Source organism: Tachysurus vachellii, chromosome 13 (genome assembly GCF_030014155.1).
Source record: "Tachysurus vachellii isolate PV-2020 chromosome 13, HZAU_Pvac_v1, whole genome shotgun sequence".
Taxonomy (NCBI): Eukaryota; Metazoa; Chordata; class Actinopteri; order Siluriformes; family Bagridae; genus Tachysurus; species Tachysurus vachellii.
In genome coordinates, this window is record NC_083472.1 from 6,740,259 (window position 1) to 6,757,082 (window position 16,824).

The following is a 16,824-nucleotide window of genomic DNA, read 5'->3' on the forward strand; positions in this document are numbered from 1 at the left end:
CTGCTTTTTGTCAGGGAAAACCCGAAAACCCAGAGGAAACATGCACAAACATGGGATAATCATGCATATCAAAACCCTCATGATTGAACCAGAGACCTTGGAGTATATAAAATAAAATATGTAAAAAATATGAACTATTCATAAAGATATGCTGGTAATTGTCACTTGTTTGGAAAGTTCAGGAATAAAAATCTAATACATTTAGATAAATCCGATGGTGCATACATAACGTGTTTAATATGATATGGACTATTTGTTTTTATCACATGTTCCTGAATTTGTTTAATACTGAAAAAAAACTTTGAGAACAACTGCATCATGCTGTTTCTGTTCACGCGTCTGCGTACATATTTCGCAGTGTTGACGCTGAAACGCACGCGTTTTGGGCGCATGCGCAAAGCGTTAGCGTTCAGGCTACGTGTAGCAATGTTTTGCTAACAAGCTAGTTTTTTTTTTTAATTGCGGTAATTAATTATGTGTTTTTCTTACTTTGAAACGGTTTAGTTCATGTACTGTTTGCGTCATGGTTTTATGAGAGTAGCGTTATTTAAATTAAACGAATGTAGCTCTAGGGGAAGTTTGTGTTCTTTGTTTACAGCAACGTCTGAATTCAGTGGAGTTTCTCTTAAAAACAAGATGCCAAAGAAAGAAAAAACGGTAGATTTCCAATAGCTGTGGTGCTTATTAACACGTCTTTTAGCTTAATGGCATACAAATATATATATATATATATATATATATATATATATATATATATATATACACATTCAAGCCCGAAATTATTCATACCCCTGGCAAATTCTGACTTAAAGTTACTTTTATTCAACCAGCAAGTTTTTTCTTGATTATAAATGACACAGGCTCCCAGAAGACAATAAGACGATGTACAAGAGGCATCATAGTGGAAAAAATTATTACTCATCTTTTATTTACATCTGAACAAAAAGTGACATGTCCAAAATTATTCATACCCTTCTCAATAGTCAATAGAAAAGCCTTTATTGGCTATTACAGCAATCAAACGCTTGCTATAATTGCTGAGCAGTTTTTAGCATGTCTCAACTGGTATTTTTGCCCATTCATCTTTAACAATGAGCTCCAACTCTTTCAGGTTGGAGGGTCTCTTTGCCATCACCCTGATCTTTAGCTCCCTCCACAGATTCTCAATCGGATTTAAGTCAGGACTCTGTCTGGACCACTGAAAAACGTTAATGTTTTTGTCTGCTAACCATTTCTTCAGCACTTTTGCTGTGTGCTTTGGGTCGTTGTCGTGCTGAAATGTCCACCGGTGCCCGAGGCCGAGTTTCTCTGCTGACTGCCTGATGTTGTTCTTGAGAATTTTGATGTATTGCTCCTTTTTCATGGTGCCGTTTACTGTGATTAGGTTCCCTGGTCCACCAGCTGAAAAACACCCCCAAAACATTAGGTTTTCTCTACCATGTTTGACAGTGGGGATGGTGTTCTTAGGGTTGAAGGCTTCTCCTTTTTTATGCAAAATGAAAGCTACATCATTGTGGCCAAACTATTCAAATTTTGTTTCATCTGACCATAAAAACAGAAGACCAGAAATCTTCTTCTTTGTCCAGATAAGCATTTGCAAAGGCCAAGCGGGCTTTTGTGTGTCTTATCTGGAGAAGTGGTGTCCTCCTTGGTCTGTGACCGTTGGACTGTCTGCCTTGAGATGTTGCCAGGGCAGAGCCCAGATTCATCAGGATGGCCTTGGTGGTGATCCTTGGATTCTTTTTTGCCTCTCTCACTATCCTCCTGGCCAACACAGGTGTCACTTTTGGCTTTCGACCACATCCTCTGAAATTTGTCACAGTGCGTAACGTCTTGAATTTTTTAATAATACTTTGCACTGTAGCCACTGGAACTTCACGACATTTAGATAAGGTCTTATAGCCCTTTCCCGACTTGTGAGCAGCCACAACGTGCAGCCGCAGGTCCTCAGTGAGCTCCTTTGTCTTAGCCATAACTGTCCACAAACCAACAGCAGAGAGCTTCTGTTTTTCACCTGTTGAGTTGATTAAAACAGTTGTTCCCAATGAATCAGGGTAATTAGGATGCTTTAGAACAGCTTAGACTGTTTGGAATGGTATAGATCTTTGGATTTTCCCATAGACTGTGACAGTTTGCAAAGGGTATGAATAATTATGGACACTTTTTGTTCAAATGTAAATAAAAGATGAGTAATAATTTTTTCCACAAATAAAAGTAACTTTAAGTCTGAATTTGCCAAGGGTATGAATAATTTTGGGCTTGACTGTATGTAAGAACTTATGGGATTTCAGCTGTAGCCTAGTGGTTAAAGTGGTGACTATTAACCAGAAGGTCATGGGTTTGAATCCCAGGTCCACCAAGCTGCCATTGCTGGGCCCCTGAGCAAGGCACTTAACCCTCAGTTGTTTAAATTGAAATAAATTGTATGTTACTCTGGTTAAGGGTGTCTGCTAAATGCCTGTAATGTAGATAGTTTACTTGTTTTTCCTATTTTTTGCCTTATATCCCATCATTAGACCAAAAACGCGCAGACCAAGAAGCAGTCAGAAACCCCGACAGGTCCAGTTTCAACGCTTAAAGACGGTGGACTTGCAATATCAATACACGCCAAACCAGGAGCAAAGCAAAATGCCGTCACAGGTTGGTGTTTCTCATTTCAGATTTAAGTACGTGTTCATACACGTCTTGAAAGCCTTGTTGGTGTAATGACAATGATTTTGGGTGTAGATGTGAGCTCAGAGGCAGTGGGGGTCGCTATTGCTGCACCCCCAACAGACGGCGAGGCCAATGCGGAGCTCGTGCGCTATCTGGGCAAAGTCCTGGTGCTGAAGAAGAGTGAAGTCACGCTGGATAAGGTATGCATACATCAATGAAGTGGCAAATAAGTGTGGATATTTGCATTACATGATCTGTTCCAACATCCCATTCTTATTTGCATTGTTGTGTTATTACAGGGAAGTAAATCCAGAGAAAAAGTCATTAAAGTCACTGCATCGATTAGTCAAGAGGAGGTTCTGGAGAGACTAAAGCGAGAAGCTGCTGGCTGAAGCTCAATACTAAAGCAAGAGTTTTCAGACATTTTTTTCCAAGCGACACTTTATTATAAAATAAATTCCACTGAACCTCTTGGGACAGATTTATTAAGATTTAAATGATAATATGTGTACGGTATTCATGATATTGTGTGTACGATAATATTTTGGCTATTTTCTAGAGCTTTTGATTCCTGAAATTTTCACAGACAGGACACATTAGATTCAAGTTCACATTATTTATCAGCAGACTTGTTTTTGAAAATCCATTCATAATAATATAACCTATAATATCAGACCATCACACCCATATGTAGTTCATCCCCATACTGTATCACAATGATGGAAGCAAACAATTGCCTTTGTACACTGGAGCATTACAATTTCCCTTTATCATGGAACTAAAGGGGTACAACCTGTTCCTGCATGAAAGTGTCATTGTATACTAAACGTGGACCTTATACATGGTTTGTCAAGGTTGGAGTGGAAGAATGTAAATTAATTGAGTCCTGACCTCAACACCACTGAACACCTTTGGGATGAAATGGAATACAGACTGTTATCCATGCATGCTTACCCAACAGCAGTGTGTGAACTCAGTAATGTATAAGCAAATCCCAACTGCCATGCGTCAAAATCTTTCTGGAATGCCAGAGAATTTCTAACAAAGGTGAACTGCATCAGTTGTTCAAAAAGCACACATTAGTGTGATGGACACGTGGCAGCAAACATTTAGCCACATAATGTACATTTATAATGGTAGGATATGATTTCCACCACTTACCAAAAAAATAGAAAAATGCTTCACAGACCCCACTTTTAGATCCATTGCACTGAAGTATTTTTGGTTACTTTTGGGATGAATATGTGTACTGTATTTAAGTACAAATAGACTGGTCTTCCAATTCAATTATTTAATAAGAAATATAAGTTAACTTCACAAAAGGTATGAAGACAGCTGAAGACATTTTTTCCAGTACTTCATATTATCTACATCTTACAGGAACATGGAATTGAATGCTCAGTCCATTTTAATACAATGCTTATGGCACCCAATTCAAAAGCAGCTTCATATTTATTTAAACGAATGATTGGATTGATGGAAGCCTGGTTAATCTCCTTTAAATTTCTGTGACAGTGTCTCAGTGCTTCTATCTGTGAATAATGTATTTGTTAAGGATGGGACTAATGAGTGCATCCATTAGACAAATTCCATTAAGACCCAACACTTTATCACCTGCTTTAAAGGGTTTATTGCAGTGTTCCTTTCAGAGCATGGCCCAAAATGTGTTAAGTGTAACTAGTGAAGATTCTACACAAGCTACCTTTAAGTAGCCATAAAACAAAACAACGATTATGATTTATATTGTGTTATGTGTTTTATCTTTAAGGCTCAGATGACTGTGCAGCTTCCAAAATGGTTTTACTTTCTGTTTTAATATATGGTATATATATATGGTATATATATTATAAAATATGGTTAGCACGTTCGCCTCACACCTCCAGGGTCGGGGTTCGATTCCCGCCTCCACCTTGTGTGTGTGGAGTTTGCATGTTCTCCCCGTGGGGGGAGAACATGCAAGTTTGCATGTTTGCATGTTCTCCCCTTGGGGGTTTCCTCCGGGTACTCCGGTTTCCTCCCCCGGTCCAAAGACATGCATGGTAGGTTGATTGGCATCTCTGGAAAATTGTCCCTAGTGTGTGATTGCGTGAGTGAATGAGAGTGTGTGTGTGCCCTGCGATGGGTTGGCACTCCGTCCAGGGTGTATCCTGCCTTGATGCCCGATGACGCCTGAGATAGGCACAGGCTCCCCGTGACCCGAGGTAGTTCGGATAAGCGGTAGAAAATGAATGAATGAATGATTGCAAACATTTATCAAATCTTATAATGTGAGCAAAGGGAAATCATCCTGAATCATGATTGCAGTTAATCACATTCAGTTGCATATGAAATATGTATCATTACTTGCTCTCATTTGAAATGCCCTTTGTCCACTTCAAAACCTATTCTGAGATTGCTAATTAATTTTGACAATGGTGCAAATGGAGGAGGAAATCAGTGAAGAATTTTTGTATTAGTTTTAAGTGTTAAAGCCTACCAGTTATTTTGTTTTAGTAATAATGTGATATTGAGTGTATTATAAAGATATTTGGATCATACAAGACTCATGACTCAGGTGATGCAGCACCTACAGATACATTGGAAGTTGTTAGAAACATCAGCTTTTGAGTCCAATAGGACTGAGCAGTAATCAATCCTTCCCGCAAATCGTCAGTGTAGCCACTTGTTCTCATTCCAAGCAAGCAGGAGTCATGCTGATTACACTTGTTTAATCAATGAAATCAATTGAAACTATACTATGTGGTTCTTATTTGGTTAGAATAAATCCTTACAGATGCACACCAACACACTTTACATCTCAGAAAAGGGAGAAAAAAATAAATATAGAACTGGATTTAAATGTAAATGTCAGAGAAAAGAGTTTGTTTATGAGCAATAAGAACAATTATGCTGAAACATAAATTAATGTAAATATGAGCATTTCTGATTAAATGTCTGAGTCACACTTCATGTGATGTAGAATAAATGTGTTTCTGAATGACACATTTGATTGCCCCACACAGCTGTTAAAGCTTAGCTGCATTCTGTCATTTGTACTGTCATAAAGACATGCAGTAGATGCTGTCACAAGGCACAGGCTGATGTATGGTAAGCAGCGTCATGCAATTAAAGTGCAGATTAGAGGTTTTTCCATTATAAAATGTTGGCGTAGGAGTTAAGATCACTTCTTTGAGCTAAGGTGAGACTTCCTGTGCAATTTAAACTGAGATTTAAACACTCTGATCTTTTAAAGTAACTGGCAGATTTAAAATGTGTGTCACTTAATGATTTCCTCATTTAGCTCTCTCTAAGCTGCTAGGAATCTTTTTTCTGTCATCTTTGGAAAAAACATGTGTTTAGCTTGGTTTTAGTGATTAAAGCTGCACTTATAGTATAGGGATAAAGAAAACGGAGCCATGTTAATTTTTCCCCAATATGTTATGTTATGACAAAGGGACAAAATGAATGTATCACTTTTGAAGCACAATTTGTCCAGTTTTAAACTTTCACGTTTTCATCATTGTTATACGTCAGGTGTAACACAAAGACTCCATGTATGTAGGGTTTATTATAAAACCATAACCCACAATCAAAAACAAATCAAAACAAAAATGTAGAACATCGGTGAAATCAAAACTATTTCAGAGAAACTGTCTAGCTAACAGTATTTTTACATTAAAAGAACATTCTAAACATTCTAACATTCAAATTTTTTTTTACTTGTCAGAAGTCAACATTTCCATATTATTATTTTGTCTACTAAAAAAAAGCCTCAGTAAATTTAATTATTTCAAATATGTACATTGGACCCATACAATAGAACTGTAATATTAACACAGTTAATGTGTATTAACACAGGTATTTTTATATAAACTATATGCAGTATTGTTAGAAAATCTGACTATTCTTATTCTTTTTTTCAGAAAATGCCGGAAATGTTTATGTGCAACATTATAATAATATTGTGAAGATAATCGTCATTATGGCAGTTTTACATTTTTGCAGGTATGCTATTTCAGGGTTGGTAGACTTGATCTCCAGAAGAAGCTGCTGAATCCTTTCTGAGCAAACATATCAGTGAGTGATCAAATAAAACTGTAAGACCTCAAAAGGAATGACTAACCTGGGAAATCTTTTATAGTCTGTGGTGATTACATTAAATATGGAAGAGTTTCATGAGGGTGGAGCTGGTGATCATTAGGCCACAGGGGCTGAATGTGCGTAGGTGTTCCCAGACTGTAGAGATACAAGTATGGAGGGAACTTCATTCCAATATTGAAATATTTTAATAAAGCTATAATAAGATCTAGCCCACACATTCTACATTTTGATTAAAAAATTGCTTTACACAACAGCCTCAGCTCATTGCTATGCTTGTCTTATGAGAGGTAACTTAAATGACAACCCTTGAACTCATCAGTGAAAAAATAAATCCTTATTAGATTATTCTAATCAGAATTGCTCTAGGACTTAGATTGTCCCAGCTTGCTCTGTTGTACCATTTATATGTTGGCTTGTTCTAAAAATTGGCCACTATACAACAAACCAACCAAAGCTGTATGTTACAAATCTTAACATTCATTCATTCATTTCCACTAACTGCTTTATCCTGATCAGGATCATGATGGATCCTATTCTGTAAACACTGGTGTGAACACACCCTGGATTAGACACCAGCTTATTGCAATGTACCATGCACACACATTCAGACACTCATTCACACATGGGGAAACTTAGAATAGCCTCTCCACATTCTGATATGTTTTGGGATGTCATGGAGAGTCATCGTGGGGCCAACCTGCATAAAGGTTCAGATAGAAGCTGAAACAGAGACCCTGCAGCTGTGAGACATCAACGTTAACTACTGCACCATCATGCCACAAGCATCATTACCACTGAATGAAAGTGGTAGTAAGTAAATGTTGTTAATAAATAGGAACAAATTATTTTCCTCAATGCTGAAAAGTACCCTAAGTGATCATTGAAAAGAAAAAAAAAAACAGTGCAAGGCTTGGTGATTCAGATTTTATTTGTTTACTCTTCAGTGTTAATAAAATCCTGCCAGTGAATTCATTATAGAGTTAGAAGCATTTTGGGGAACATTACTGATGCTATGTGTAATACATCTCACTATAAAATATAAATCTCATTCAATAAGTAAAAGTGCAACCACTTACAGTTCTGGATATGATTTATTTCTGTTTTCTGCCTTGATGGAGTGCTATTATAAGATATTTGAATCAAACTTCAACAGAGTACAGTTCACTAAAGATGCTCGAAATCCAAGTGGTTTTGAAGTGATTAATAAAAATAATATGCATTTCTTTTTAAATACAGTGCAAAGCATTTGTTTTGCATGATTACATATTATAATGGCCAGAAAAAAAATCTCTGCTGCTGTTATACTGCTGTTTTTACTATTTCGTTATATATACAGTATATTATTAACAAAATCTAATACAACGCGTTTAAGCTAATATTTAGGATCGGTAATTATATATATATTATATATATATTTTAATCTCAGATATTTCCCAAGTGTACAGTTAGCTAGCCATATTGCAGTTCTTTGGATAGTCTGTCATTAATTGCTCATTATTTAATATTAATCTCCTCTAGATATGCAATGTTTTGTCTTTGTTTTCCTTTTTTCCTTTAGTTTTCCTTTAAAAAAATATTGCAGTTAATATTACTATTAATAACATAGCTAATAATCAACTTTATTACACTGTATATGCAGTGTACAATAGTAGTTTAGTTCTTTATCAGCCAGAGCAGACATATGTTTGGTTAGCAATTTATCACATTTTACTTAGCTAGGATAAAAGATCTATTGTCTTATTAGCATTATTAAAGCTGCTTGATTAAAGCTTAGGAAAAAATAATGTATGATGAAAAAAGGGGTGGTAGAGAGTCTCTGACCCTTAATTACCTCTGGTACTTTTTTGTGTTTTATATCTACCACCTAGTCATTTGTGGAATTATACAATCATTCATTTTATGCAAGATGTTGAACTGTTCAATGTTCACATGCATCATTAAAATGGGGAAAAAATCTCAGTGATTTTAGTGACTTGACTGTGGCATGATTGTCAGTGACAGATGGGCTGGTTTGAGTATTTGAGAAACTGCTGATCCCCTGGGATTTTCACACACAGTCTCTAGATTTTACACAGAATGGTGCGAATACCAAAAACATTTGGTGAGTGGCAGTTCTGTGGACAGACTGAGGATAAGAGGTTGGAGAAGAATGACCAGATTAGTTTGAACTGACAGGAAGGTTATGACAAGAACGCAAATACAACTGCGTTGAGCAGAAAAGCAGCTCAGAGTGCACAACACCTCACACATTGAGGTAGATAAGAAAACTGTACAATTGTCAAAGTCTCCAGAAGAACCATTGGGTGATTCTGCAAACATACCAAACAGTTTCCTTGTAAAGCATCTGATTTTTAAAAAATGTAATTAGTTAATTACTGCCATTTATAGCACTTTTTTTTGTGTAGAAACATTTAATTTTGTTATTTTTAAAGGAATCTTTGCTTCATAACATTTCTTTGAATGTATTAACTGAATTCGCTACACTTAATTTAGAGCAGTAATAAATTTGCTGATACAAATTCAGAAATTCTTCTTATTGAAACTGAACTTGATTAGAAAAAGAAGTCCCTCATTACATGTCGCTATTTTAGCTAGCAGTCTTCATTTGATACCAAAACAAAAGGGGCTAAATACCCATTGTAATCTCCACCTCCATGGCCATCTGTTTTCTCTGCTGAGTCAGAGGCCTTTTATTCTGACTGTAGACATCTTGTTCCATCTCCACTGGTGCAATATGTATTTCAAGAGACAGGAGTGGAGACAGACACCCACACACAGGGAGCAGCTGGATGAGGGCTATAGAACAAGGGAGGTATGTGAAAAAGATTCATAGCAAATCTTTTATAGAAATCTGAATATTTGCCTGGAAACAATATTTAAGAACTTAATAAAACACTGTAGATAGAAAAGGTTAGGGGAATTATAAGAACTGAAATCTTCCACACATTATAAGGTCTCTATCCTTCAACTGGAATTTGCCTTCAAAGAGCCTGCTCTTCTTGACACACACATGCACACACACTCATGGATTTTGTCAAATAAATCCATAAGTTGAGTGACATATTGATGCTTCTTTTCTCTACTACTTTCTTTCTCTAGGTCTCACATGCATACACATGTGCAGGAAATATTAAGCACCAGCACTAAAGTGTTTTGGAGGCTACAGGCTACATTGCAGCTCTCGAGAGACTCATGTCACATAGCCCAGAAGGCTCAGCGATCATTAAAAGAGGGCTTTGAAGAATTTCTCTGATCTTATAAATGGTAACGCTTCTTGTTCACTTCTTTAATCATGGCAGATTTTCAAAAACTTTCGGAACCTTTTTGGAGCCAGTAACAAGAATGAATCTGGCTAAGCAGTTTATTAGAAAAAAAAGGTAAACATAAAAGAAGTGAGTGAGAGTTGCAAAAATAACAATGACAGGGAAAAAAACATAAGAATGGCAGCAACACAACTGATCCAGCAGTGATGCGATGTAATTTCTGAGAAGCTCCTTGTTACTGAGGGTGAGCTGCCTGTCAGGATGAGGAATTGGGCAAATGCTGGAGAAAGCTGTCAGTGACATAGCCTTTAAATTAAAGGCATTTGCCCGGTATTCCTCCCCAGACTGCACCAAGATGAGCTTAACCTCTCCTGTGGTTAGTACACCGAGCTTGTACACACAAAGATACAAGTCAAGCCTTTTACTCAAGTCTAGCTCACACAGTCCTGCTTGGGGATTTCATTGATTTTCTGGATAGTTCTACGTGCTGCTTGACCTTTAGTCAATCCACTTTGTGTTATTACAATTTGTTTAAAGATATGATCATGAGCATATTACACTATATATTATTGCAGTATGGAATAAACTAAAATCTCTCTTCTTTAAAAGGACAGCAGGGCTAATAGCTGAAACTGATTTAGATGACCAGTAATTACAACCATCTGCCTGTTAGGGGCAAAATGATTACTTCACATAGGCCCTCATATGTGTAATTTTGTTCAATTTCACACATGACGTCAATGTTTCACAGCCTTGAAATTAATTTTAAATTGTTATTGCCTGCCTAATGCCTTTATTTTTGCTCTCTGACAAGCAGGTGTTCGTATCCGACTGTTTTGATATAGACGCCAAAGGAGCTTTGTAAGCTTTGATTTTATTGACAAGGTTACCAGAATGTAATTAGATCTTTAACACAACAAGTCTGGTAGGTACTCTGTCCACCTCTTCATTAAGCCTTGAAGTCCTGTGATATTGCCTTCTGATCGATAATGAAATTAAAAAAAATTGATTCTTCTCTTCTGCCCAGAGCATAATTGCAACTTACTGCTAATGACAGAGAATAATGACACTGGATGCATAATGAAAACATCTTTTTCTTTTATATCCTAAACAGAGTTAAAGGCTGAAATAAAAGCTTGTTACTATTTTTCGGCAACCATGACTGTTGCAGTAATATCTGTAACATATTACACCTGTACACCACTACACCATATTACACACAGTCTAAGGATGTGACTTTAGATTACACCAGTTTAATGAGAATGAGAATGAAGTTTACAACAAATGACTTGTACAAGTATTATTTTTGGTATTTTCCCCTATCCTAACTGAGTAACTTAGATTAACTGAGTGTTTAATAAGTGTTTCTAATAAATTGGTTGACAGAGAGGTTTATATGGTAGTGCAGATGAATTTAGGGTGGTTAAGGCAAGACACGACTGCATGCTCAGTGGTTTTCGTGCAGACATAAGCGGATCCCAAAGGAACAAAAATGGAACTGAATCATGCAGAAGAAAACCTTAACGTGGCAGGGGAACAAATGTAAGAGTCAAGATTTTAAACCCCTTAACTTAAAACTCTTTTCAGGTCTATATATAGCAAGAGGCAGTTCACTGCATTTGCTCTGAGACTGCTCTGTTGCCTGGGCTTTAGGCGGATGTGTCAGTGGCAGATTCTGCTTAATGCTACTTTAAATGTGGATTTGCTTGTGGATGCTGTCAGAACATGTCATTATGTATATTACTCATATCAGTGTGCGTGGACATATTTACCAATTATATAAGTCTTATTTTTTGGTTTTATTGTTAACACATTAGATTTCTCAGTATTCTCTGGTTTCTGAATTGAATTAAACCTTGCATTTAACACTGTTGTTGACTGGATAATTTAAGGCAGCTGTAGATCACAGGCTATTGACCCAGGTTAAAGGACCATTACCAAAGGGAAGATTCTTCTGGAGGGCCGCCTAAGGGACTTTGGATACACTCAGTAAGTAGACATAGGAAGATGTCAATATTAACATTACAGAAGAAAATGCCTCTTCTTTTTTGTCTCTAGCATGTAACATCAAACTATATTAAATCATGTCCCTTATGACCATGTAAGACCATAGAAAATAATAAAGCCATTTTGAAAAGATTAATTATAGCAGAGAGAATGACTGTGTAATGTCCTTATGAATACAAATGTGCTCATATTTTAAAAAGAATAACTATAACCACCTCAGAGGATTCAAACAGAAGCACTGGGAAGCATCTGCACCCTCAGGAACTGACACACCACTATTTAATGTCATTTAAATGTATTTAATATCTAGACTGTGATAAGCTCGACTCACATATGAATAGGAATTTATTTGAGAGGGAAAAAAGACTGTAATAGGCTGATATCTTTACCCAGTTGTGACGTCACATATAGAGGAAATGATTTTGAAGCTGAGTTTAATCAGACACTTGTATGCCTGCAGATAAATTGTGCCCACCAGCATTCACTACTGTATTTCTACAAATTTGAGCAAAGGATCTAGCAAATTAAGCATACTCAAAGTGGCCATATTTCAAATGAATATAACGTGTGACGGTTAATATACGTGTAAGTCTAACTTTGAATCTTTTTAAAATTTAAATATTTTCAATTTCCCAAGAAGGTCCTTGAAATGTTATTTAATTTCCAAATAGTATTAACTGGTGATGAGATGTGTAACTTGAGGAAAAACAAGAACATATCCTTGTCCCAAATGCATATAAACCTAACATATAACATGTAGTCTCCATAGTCATGTAAACTACTTCAGTGTTCTTGATACAACAGTGCATTTGAGCTCAATAAAAGATACTGATATCTGAGGGCCTGGAGCAAATAATCAGAAAAGAGAAATTTTCCCAGTACTTAGACAATGTAAAGCCATAGACAATGTAAGGTAAAGTTAGAGTTTACAAGTATTTCAAATACATCATAGGGTTATGGGTAAATGAAAACAAGGTTTGCATTTTGGCACTTTTACACTTCCATAAAATTAATCTTATCATTGATATTGTCTCAGAAGACATCTTTACTTTTGTAATATTACATGGTGGAGACAGAAATACTTAGATACAACTTTATATGATAGCACTACAGTAGTGTCATGCATGTAATTTTGTTATTTGTATTCTGAGAGATACAACAGGATATCTGTCTTTCCCTGTCAGTGAAACAGGAAAAGTTATAATTTACTGTATTATTAAGGTTAATAAGTCCTGATGCAAAGTAGAAAATATAATTATGAAATTAGTTTTCTGAATCATTTAACACAATTTGATTTAGTATTTCCAAAACTATGAGTGAGATGGAAAAATAGAAAGTAGGCTATGAATTCAAAACGATATACAAGCACAAAGAAAAGGTTTGAGGTTCACAAAATGTTTATGGAAATTTTCGACCCCCTTGTCCCCTGAGACTTGGGTTGCCTTTAAATAGTCTAAAGTCAACAACGTCTAGCCCTCTCTCACCTCCATCATCAGCACAAAACCCTCTATAACCTATTGTTTATCTTGATAAGTGGTATAAACTCATCCTCACTCAAAATCTTAACCAGGTGAAAGAAACACCAAGTGGATACACATTTAGATGCTCTAATCTGTCTGAAATCATGCACAACTATCATAAAACTCACTGACGAATATGCCCTTGGGAAAGTTGAGGGGAGGGGTGGTTTGGGGAAGAATGGGGTTCACACACCAATCTGGAGGTATTATTAACGCATTCGATGACAGCTCATTGCGCAAAGAGAGCTCTCGCTTACGTACGAAGGAAAAATAAGCGCGCTAGGCGGGGCGACTCCCGTTAAACAGCAGAGGGCATAAAAAGCCCGGCGCGAGCCTTAGTGTGGTAATTTGAGCGTCGCGCGCCTTCGTCCCCCCCAAAAAAATACTTATTTCGATCAGCACCATGGAGAGCTCTACTATCGCCGCGCGCGCTTTGCTGCTTTTGCTGCTGTTAGTGCTGCGGAGTTGTGCGCGAGCGGAGAACGAGGACACCGAAGTGGACCTAGACACAAGAGCCATCCGAGACTTCTATCCAAAAGACCCCAATCTGACCAGCGAAAAACAGCTGGTGAGCTGCACGAATCTGAAACACACGTTGAAAGTTTTTTTTGCTCCATCTTGTAGATGGGTGAAATCTTATTGAACTACTGTTTGCAATGATTTTATTTGAGTTAATGTTCCTGAAACATGTTTTTACCAGCTTGGGGCTCTCCATGAAGTTCTGGAAAAGCTTCAGATGAAAAGAATTCCACCTTGGGAGAAGAAATTTGGACAGGTTCCTATGGTAATGGGACATTCCTTACATTTATTGCAACTACAATTAACGGTTAAGATACAATTTTTTTTTACCATGTAAGCTTATTTATCTGATTTATCTTTCCAGTGCGACGTGGGAGAGCAGTGCGCAATCCGCAAAGGCTCAAGAATTGGTAAAATGTGCGACTGCCCGCGGGGAGCCTTTTGCAACTTTTTCCTTCTGAAATGTCTGTGAAGAGGCAGTGTTTTGGAGCGTCTCAATCGATGTATCGCAAATGTATTGAATTCATTTGTATAGATATTTTTTTAAGTGCAAGAACACGGTAAAGAGATGTGTGTGTAAAGTCCTGTTCATCTGTTCATGCACTGCACGCCTATAATAATGTCATGGATATGTAACATGTCTTTGTTTGTGTATTAAAGTGCACCGTACCTCCTTTTGTAAAGTAGTTTGTGTACCTGTTACTTCAATATCTTAATTAGATTGTGTAAAATGTAATTATAAATATGTACATTTATAAGCTACGCATGCACAAATGCTTATAAAGACACTTCAAGGTTTTATATGGACCAGTTAGGGGTGAAAGGGAATGAGTGAAAGAAAACCCAGACAATTATAACTTAGATGAAATTCTTGAAAGCTTTATTTTAAACGTAATTGTTATGGAGAAGATATGTAGAAAATGCCCAGTGTTTAATGAGTCAAATCTAAACACTATGAGTTATAATGTAACTCTGGGGATTTTGTTATGTGTGTTTCACATATTTGAAGAAACCAGTATTCTGTGTTTCTGTTTCCAGGACACATACATTTTCAGGGGAAATTTTACCCCATAAGCCCCACAAACATGTCAGTTTTACCAGCATTCTGATTGTATACATGTGTCAAAATAACTGGGTTAGATTGTTCTGAAAGTATCGATTGACCAGTAAAGAAAAAAATATGTGACCTATTTTCTTAAGACATTTTTATACAAATATAACATCTTTGAATAACAACAAGCAAACATAGCCAACTAGGATACAGTAAACATTAACTATTTAGTATGCTGCAGTCTGATTTGTACATTATATCCCATGTAAAATATTGACTGTGCATATGGATGATGAATACACTTTATACGTGGTATTGTCTCTATAATGTACAGGAACCTATTATTCATGTCTGGGGTTAAATAAGAGCTCTCAATATATGTGTCTGTCAAATAAACCAAAAGAAAAAAAAAGAAGAATACTAAAGAGCAAAATTCTGCCTCTAGGTACTGTATTTGTAAATATGTTTATCACGTTTGTCAGTGAAGTAGAATCGTGCTGCTTTAATCAGACACAACAAAGAGAATCTACAATGAAAAGAAAAAAAAAGTCCCAGGGCTATAAATTGTAGTTTTCATAATGACTTCAAATAACTTTTAATATTCTCAGCAAATGTATATTGAATATGCATTAAAGTGTTTCATTTAGGTTTGTCTTTAGACATTATTCAACAGTTTCTAGGATAAAAAGGGGTAATTCTCAACGAATTGGTTTCCCTTACATTTTAATCAACATCTGTCTGCTAACATTTTGCTACTAATGATAGTTAACCAGAAGAGTAAGATATTTCAACATGAATATTTCAAGATGTATAACTCAAGCTGTAAAAACATGCCCAGTTACTAAGTCAAAGGCACTTTGTTTCCTGTCTTGATATTTTTTGATTTTTTGATTTTTTTTTAATGGTCTTCCTGCTTTTCACATAATGATAACTGACTTTTTCCAAAATAAGTGTTCTGCAAAGAACTTTATCAAATAACTTGTGAGACTAACTGGAGTGTTTCAGAAACCCCTTTTTGTCAACTTTTATGTCTACAATTGTGGTAAGCAAAACTCTGTAATCACTGCCAACTGCTAAAGATACGTTGCTTTGGAAACTGCCTCTAATAAACCTGAGCGATTTCAATGAGGTCTTTTTTTGTCATGTAATCACAGAAAGAAATATGCTCAAATAACCTTTTAAATGCTATTATTAGAATACTGGGACAATAAAGGTCTGATGTGAAGAGAGACACAGAGTTGAGCTCTTGCCTCTAGGGAAAAAAACAAATGCACCATATAAATAATTTTATACTATGAGTATGTCCAGTCTATATATCCACTTCAAGTTTACACACATAATGTCTTTTGACTTTTGTCAGGCTCTGGGTATGAGAACAGCATATGCACAGTGAAGAATGGTGAAGGGTGCATGCTTATTTGGGGCTATTTTTGCTGCAAATGTGACTTTGGCATTACACCTCGTTACTATGACATATTATTACAAGCCTAGCAATACTTCCCCATCAACTTTACTGAAGAGCTCAACACTGACTATTCCTACTGTGACCAATGAAAAATAGAATCTACCATCAAAGCAGAGCTCATCATTTGACTTGCCACTCACACTTTTCCTCAGTGATGTGTGCTCCACCCTGAGAATGAATGTATGCAAAGCTGCTGGCAGCGGGAACAGGGCCTGTGCAGAGCAGATGGATGGGTTCTTCATTTTCAGTCTGGCTCTAACCCAA

The 16,824-nt window shown here is 36.5% G+C and overlaps 2 protein-coding genes across 2 annotated transcripts; both read left to right on the plus strand.

The window, feature by feature from the left end:
* Positions 1-395: 395 nt before the first annotated feature.
* Positions 396-4,390, plus strand: c13h15orf40 (chromosome 13 C15orf40 homolog). Its single transcript, XM_060885818.1, has 4 exons — positions 396-657; positions 2,517-2,640; positions 2,728-2,855; positions 2,955-4,390. The coding sequence occupies exons 1-4, from the start codon at positions 508-510 to the stop codon at positions 3,045-3,047; spliced, it is 495 nt and encodes a 164-aa protein (XP_060741801.1). The 5' UTR covers positions 396-507; the 3' UTR covers positions 3,048-4,390.
* A 9,499-nt stretch (positions 4,391-13,889) lies between these two features.
* On the plus strand, positions 13,890-14,758 carry cart2 (cocaine- and amphetamine-regulated transcript 2). The gene is made up of 3 exons (XM_060885231.1): positions 13,890-14,093; positions 14,226-14,309; positions 14,409-14,758. Exons 1-3 carry the CDS (start codon positions 13,929-13,931, stop codon positions 14,514-14,516), a joined length of 357 nt encoding a protein of 118 aa, XP_060741214.1. The 5' UTR covers positions 13,890-13,928; the 3' UTR covers positions 14,517-14,758.
* The last annotated feature ends 2,066 nt before the right edge of the window (positions 14,759-16,824 follow it).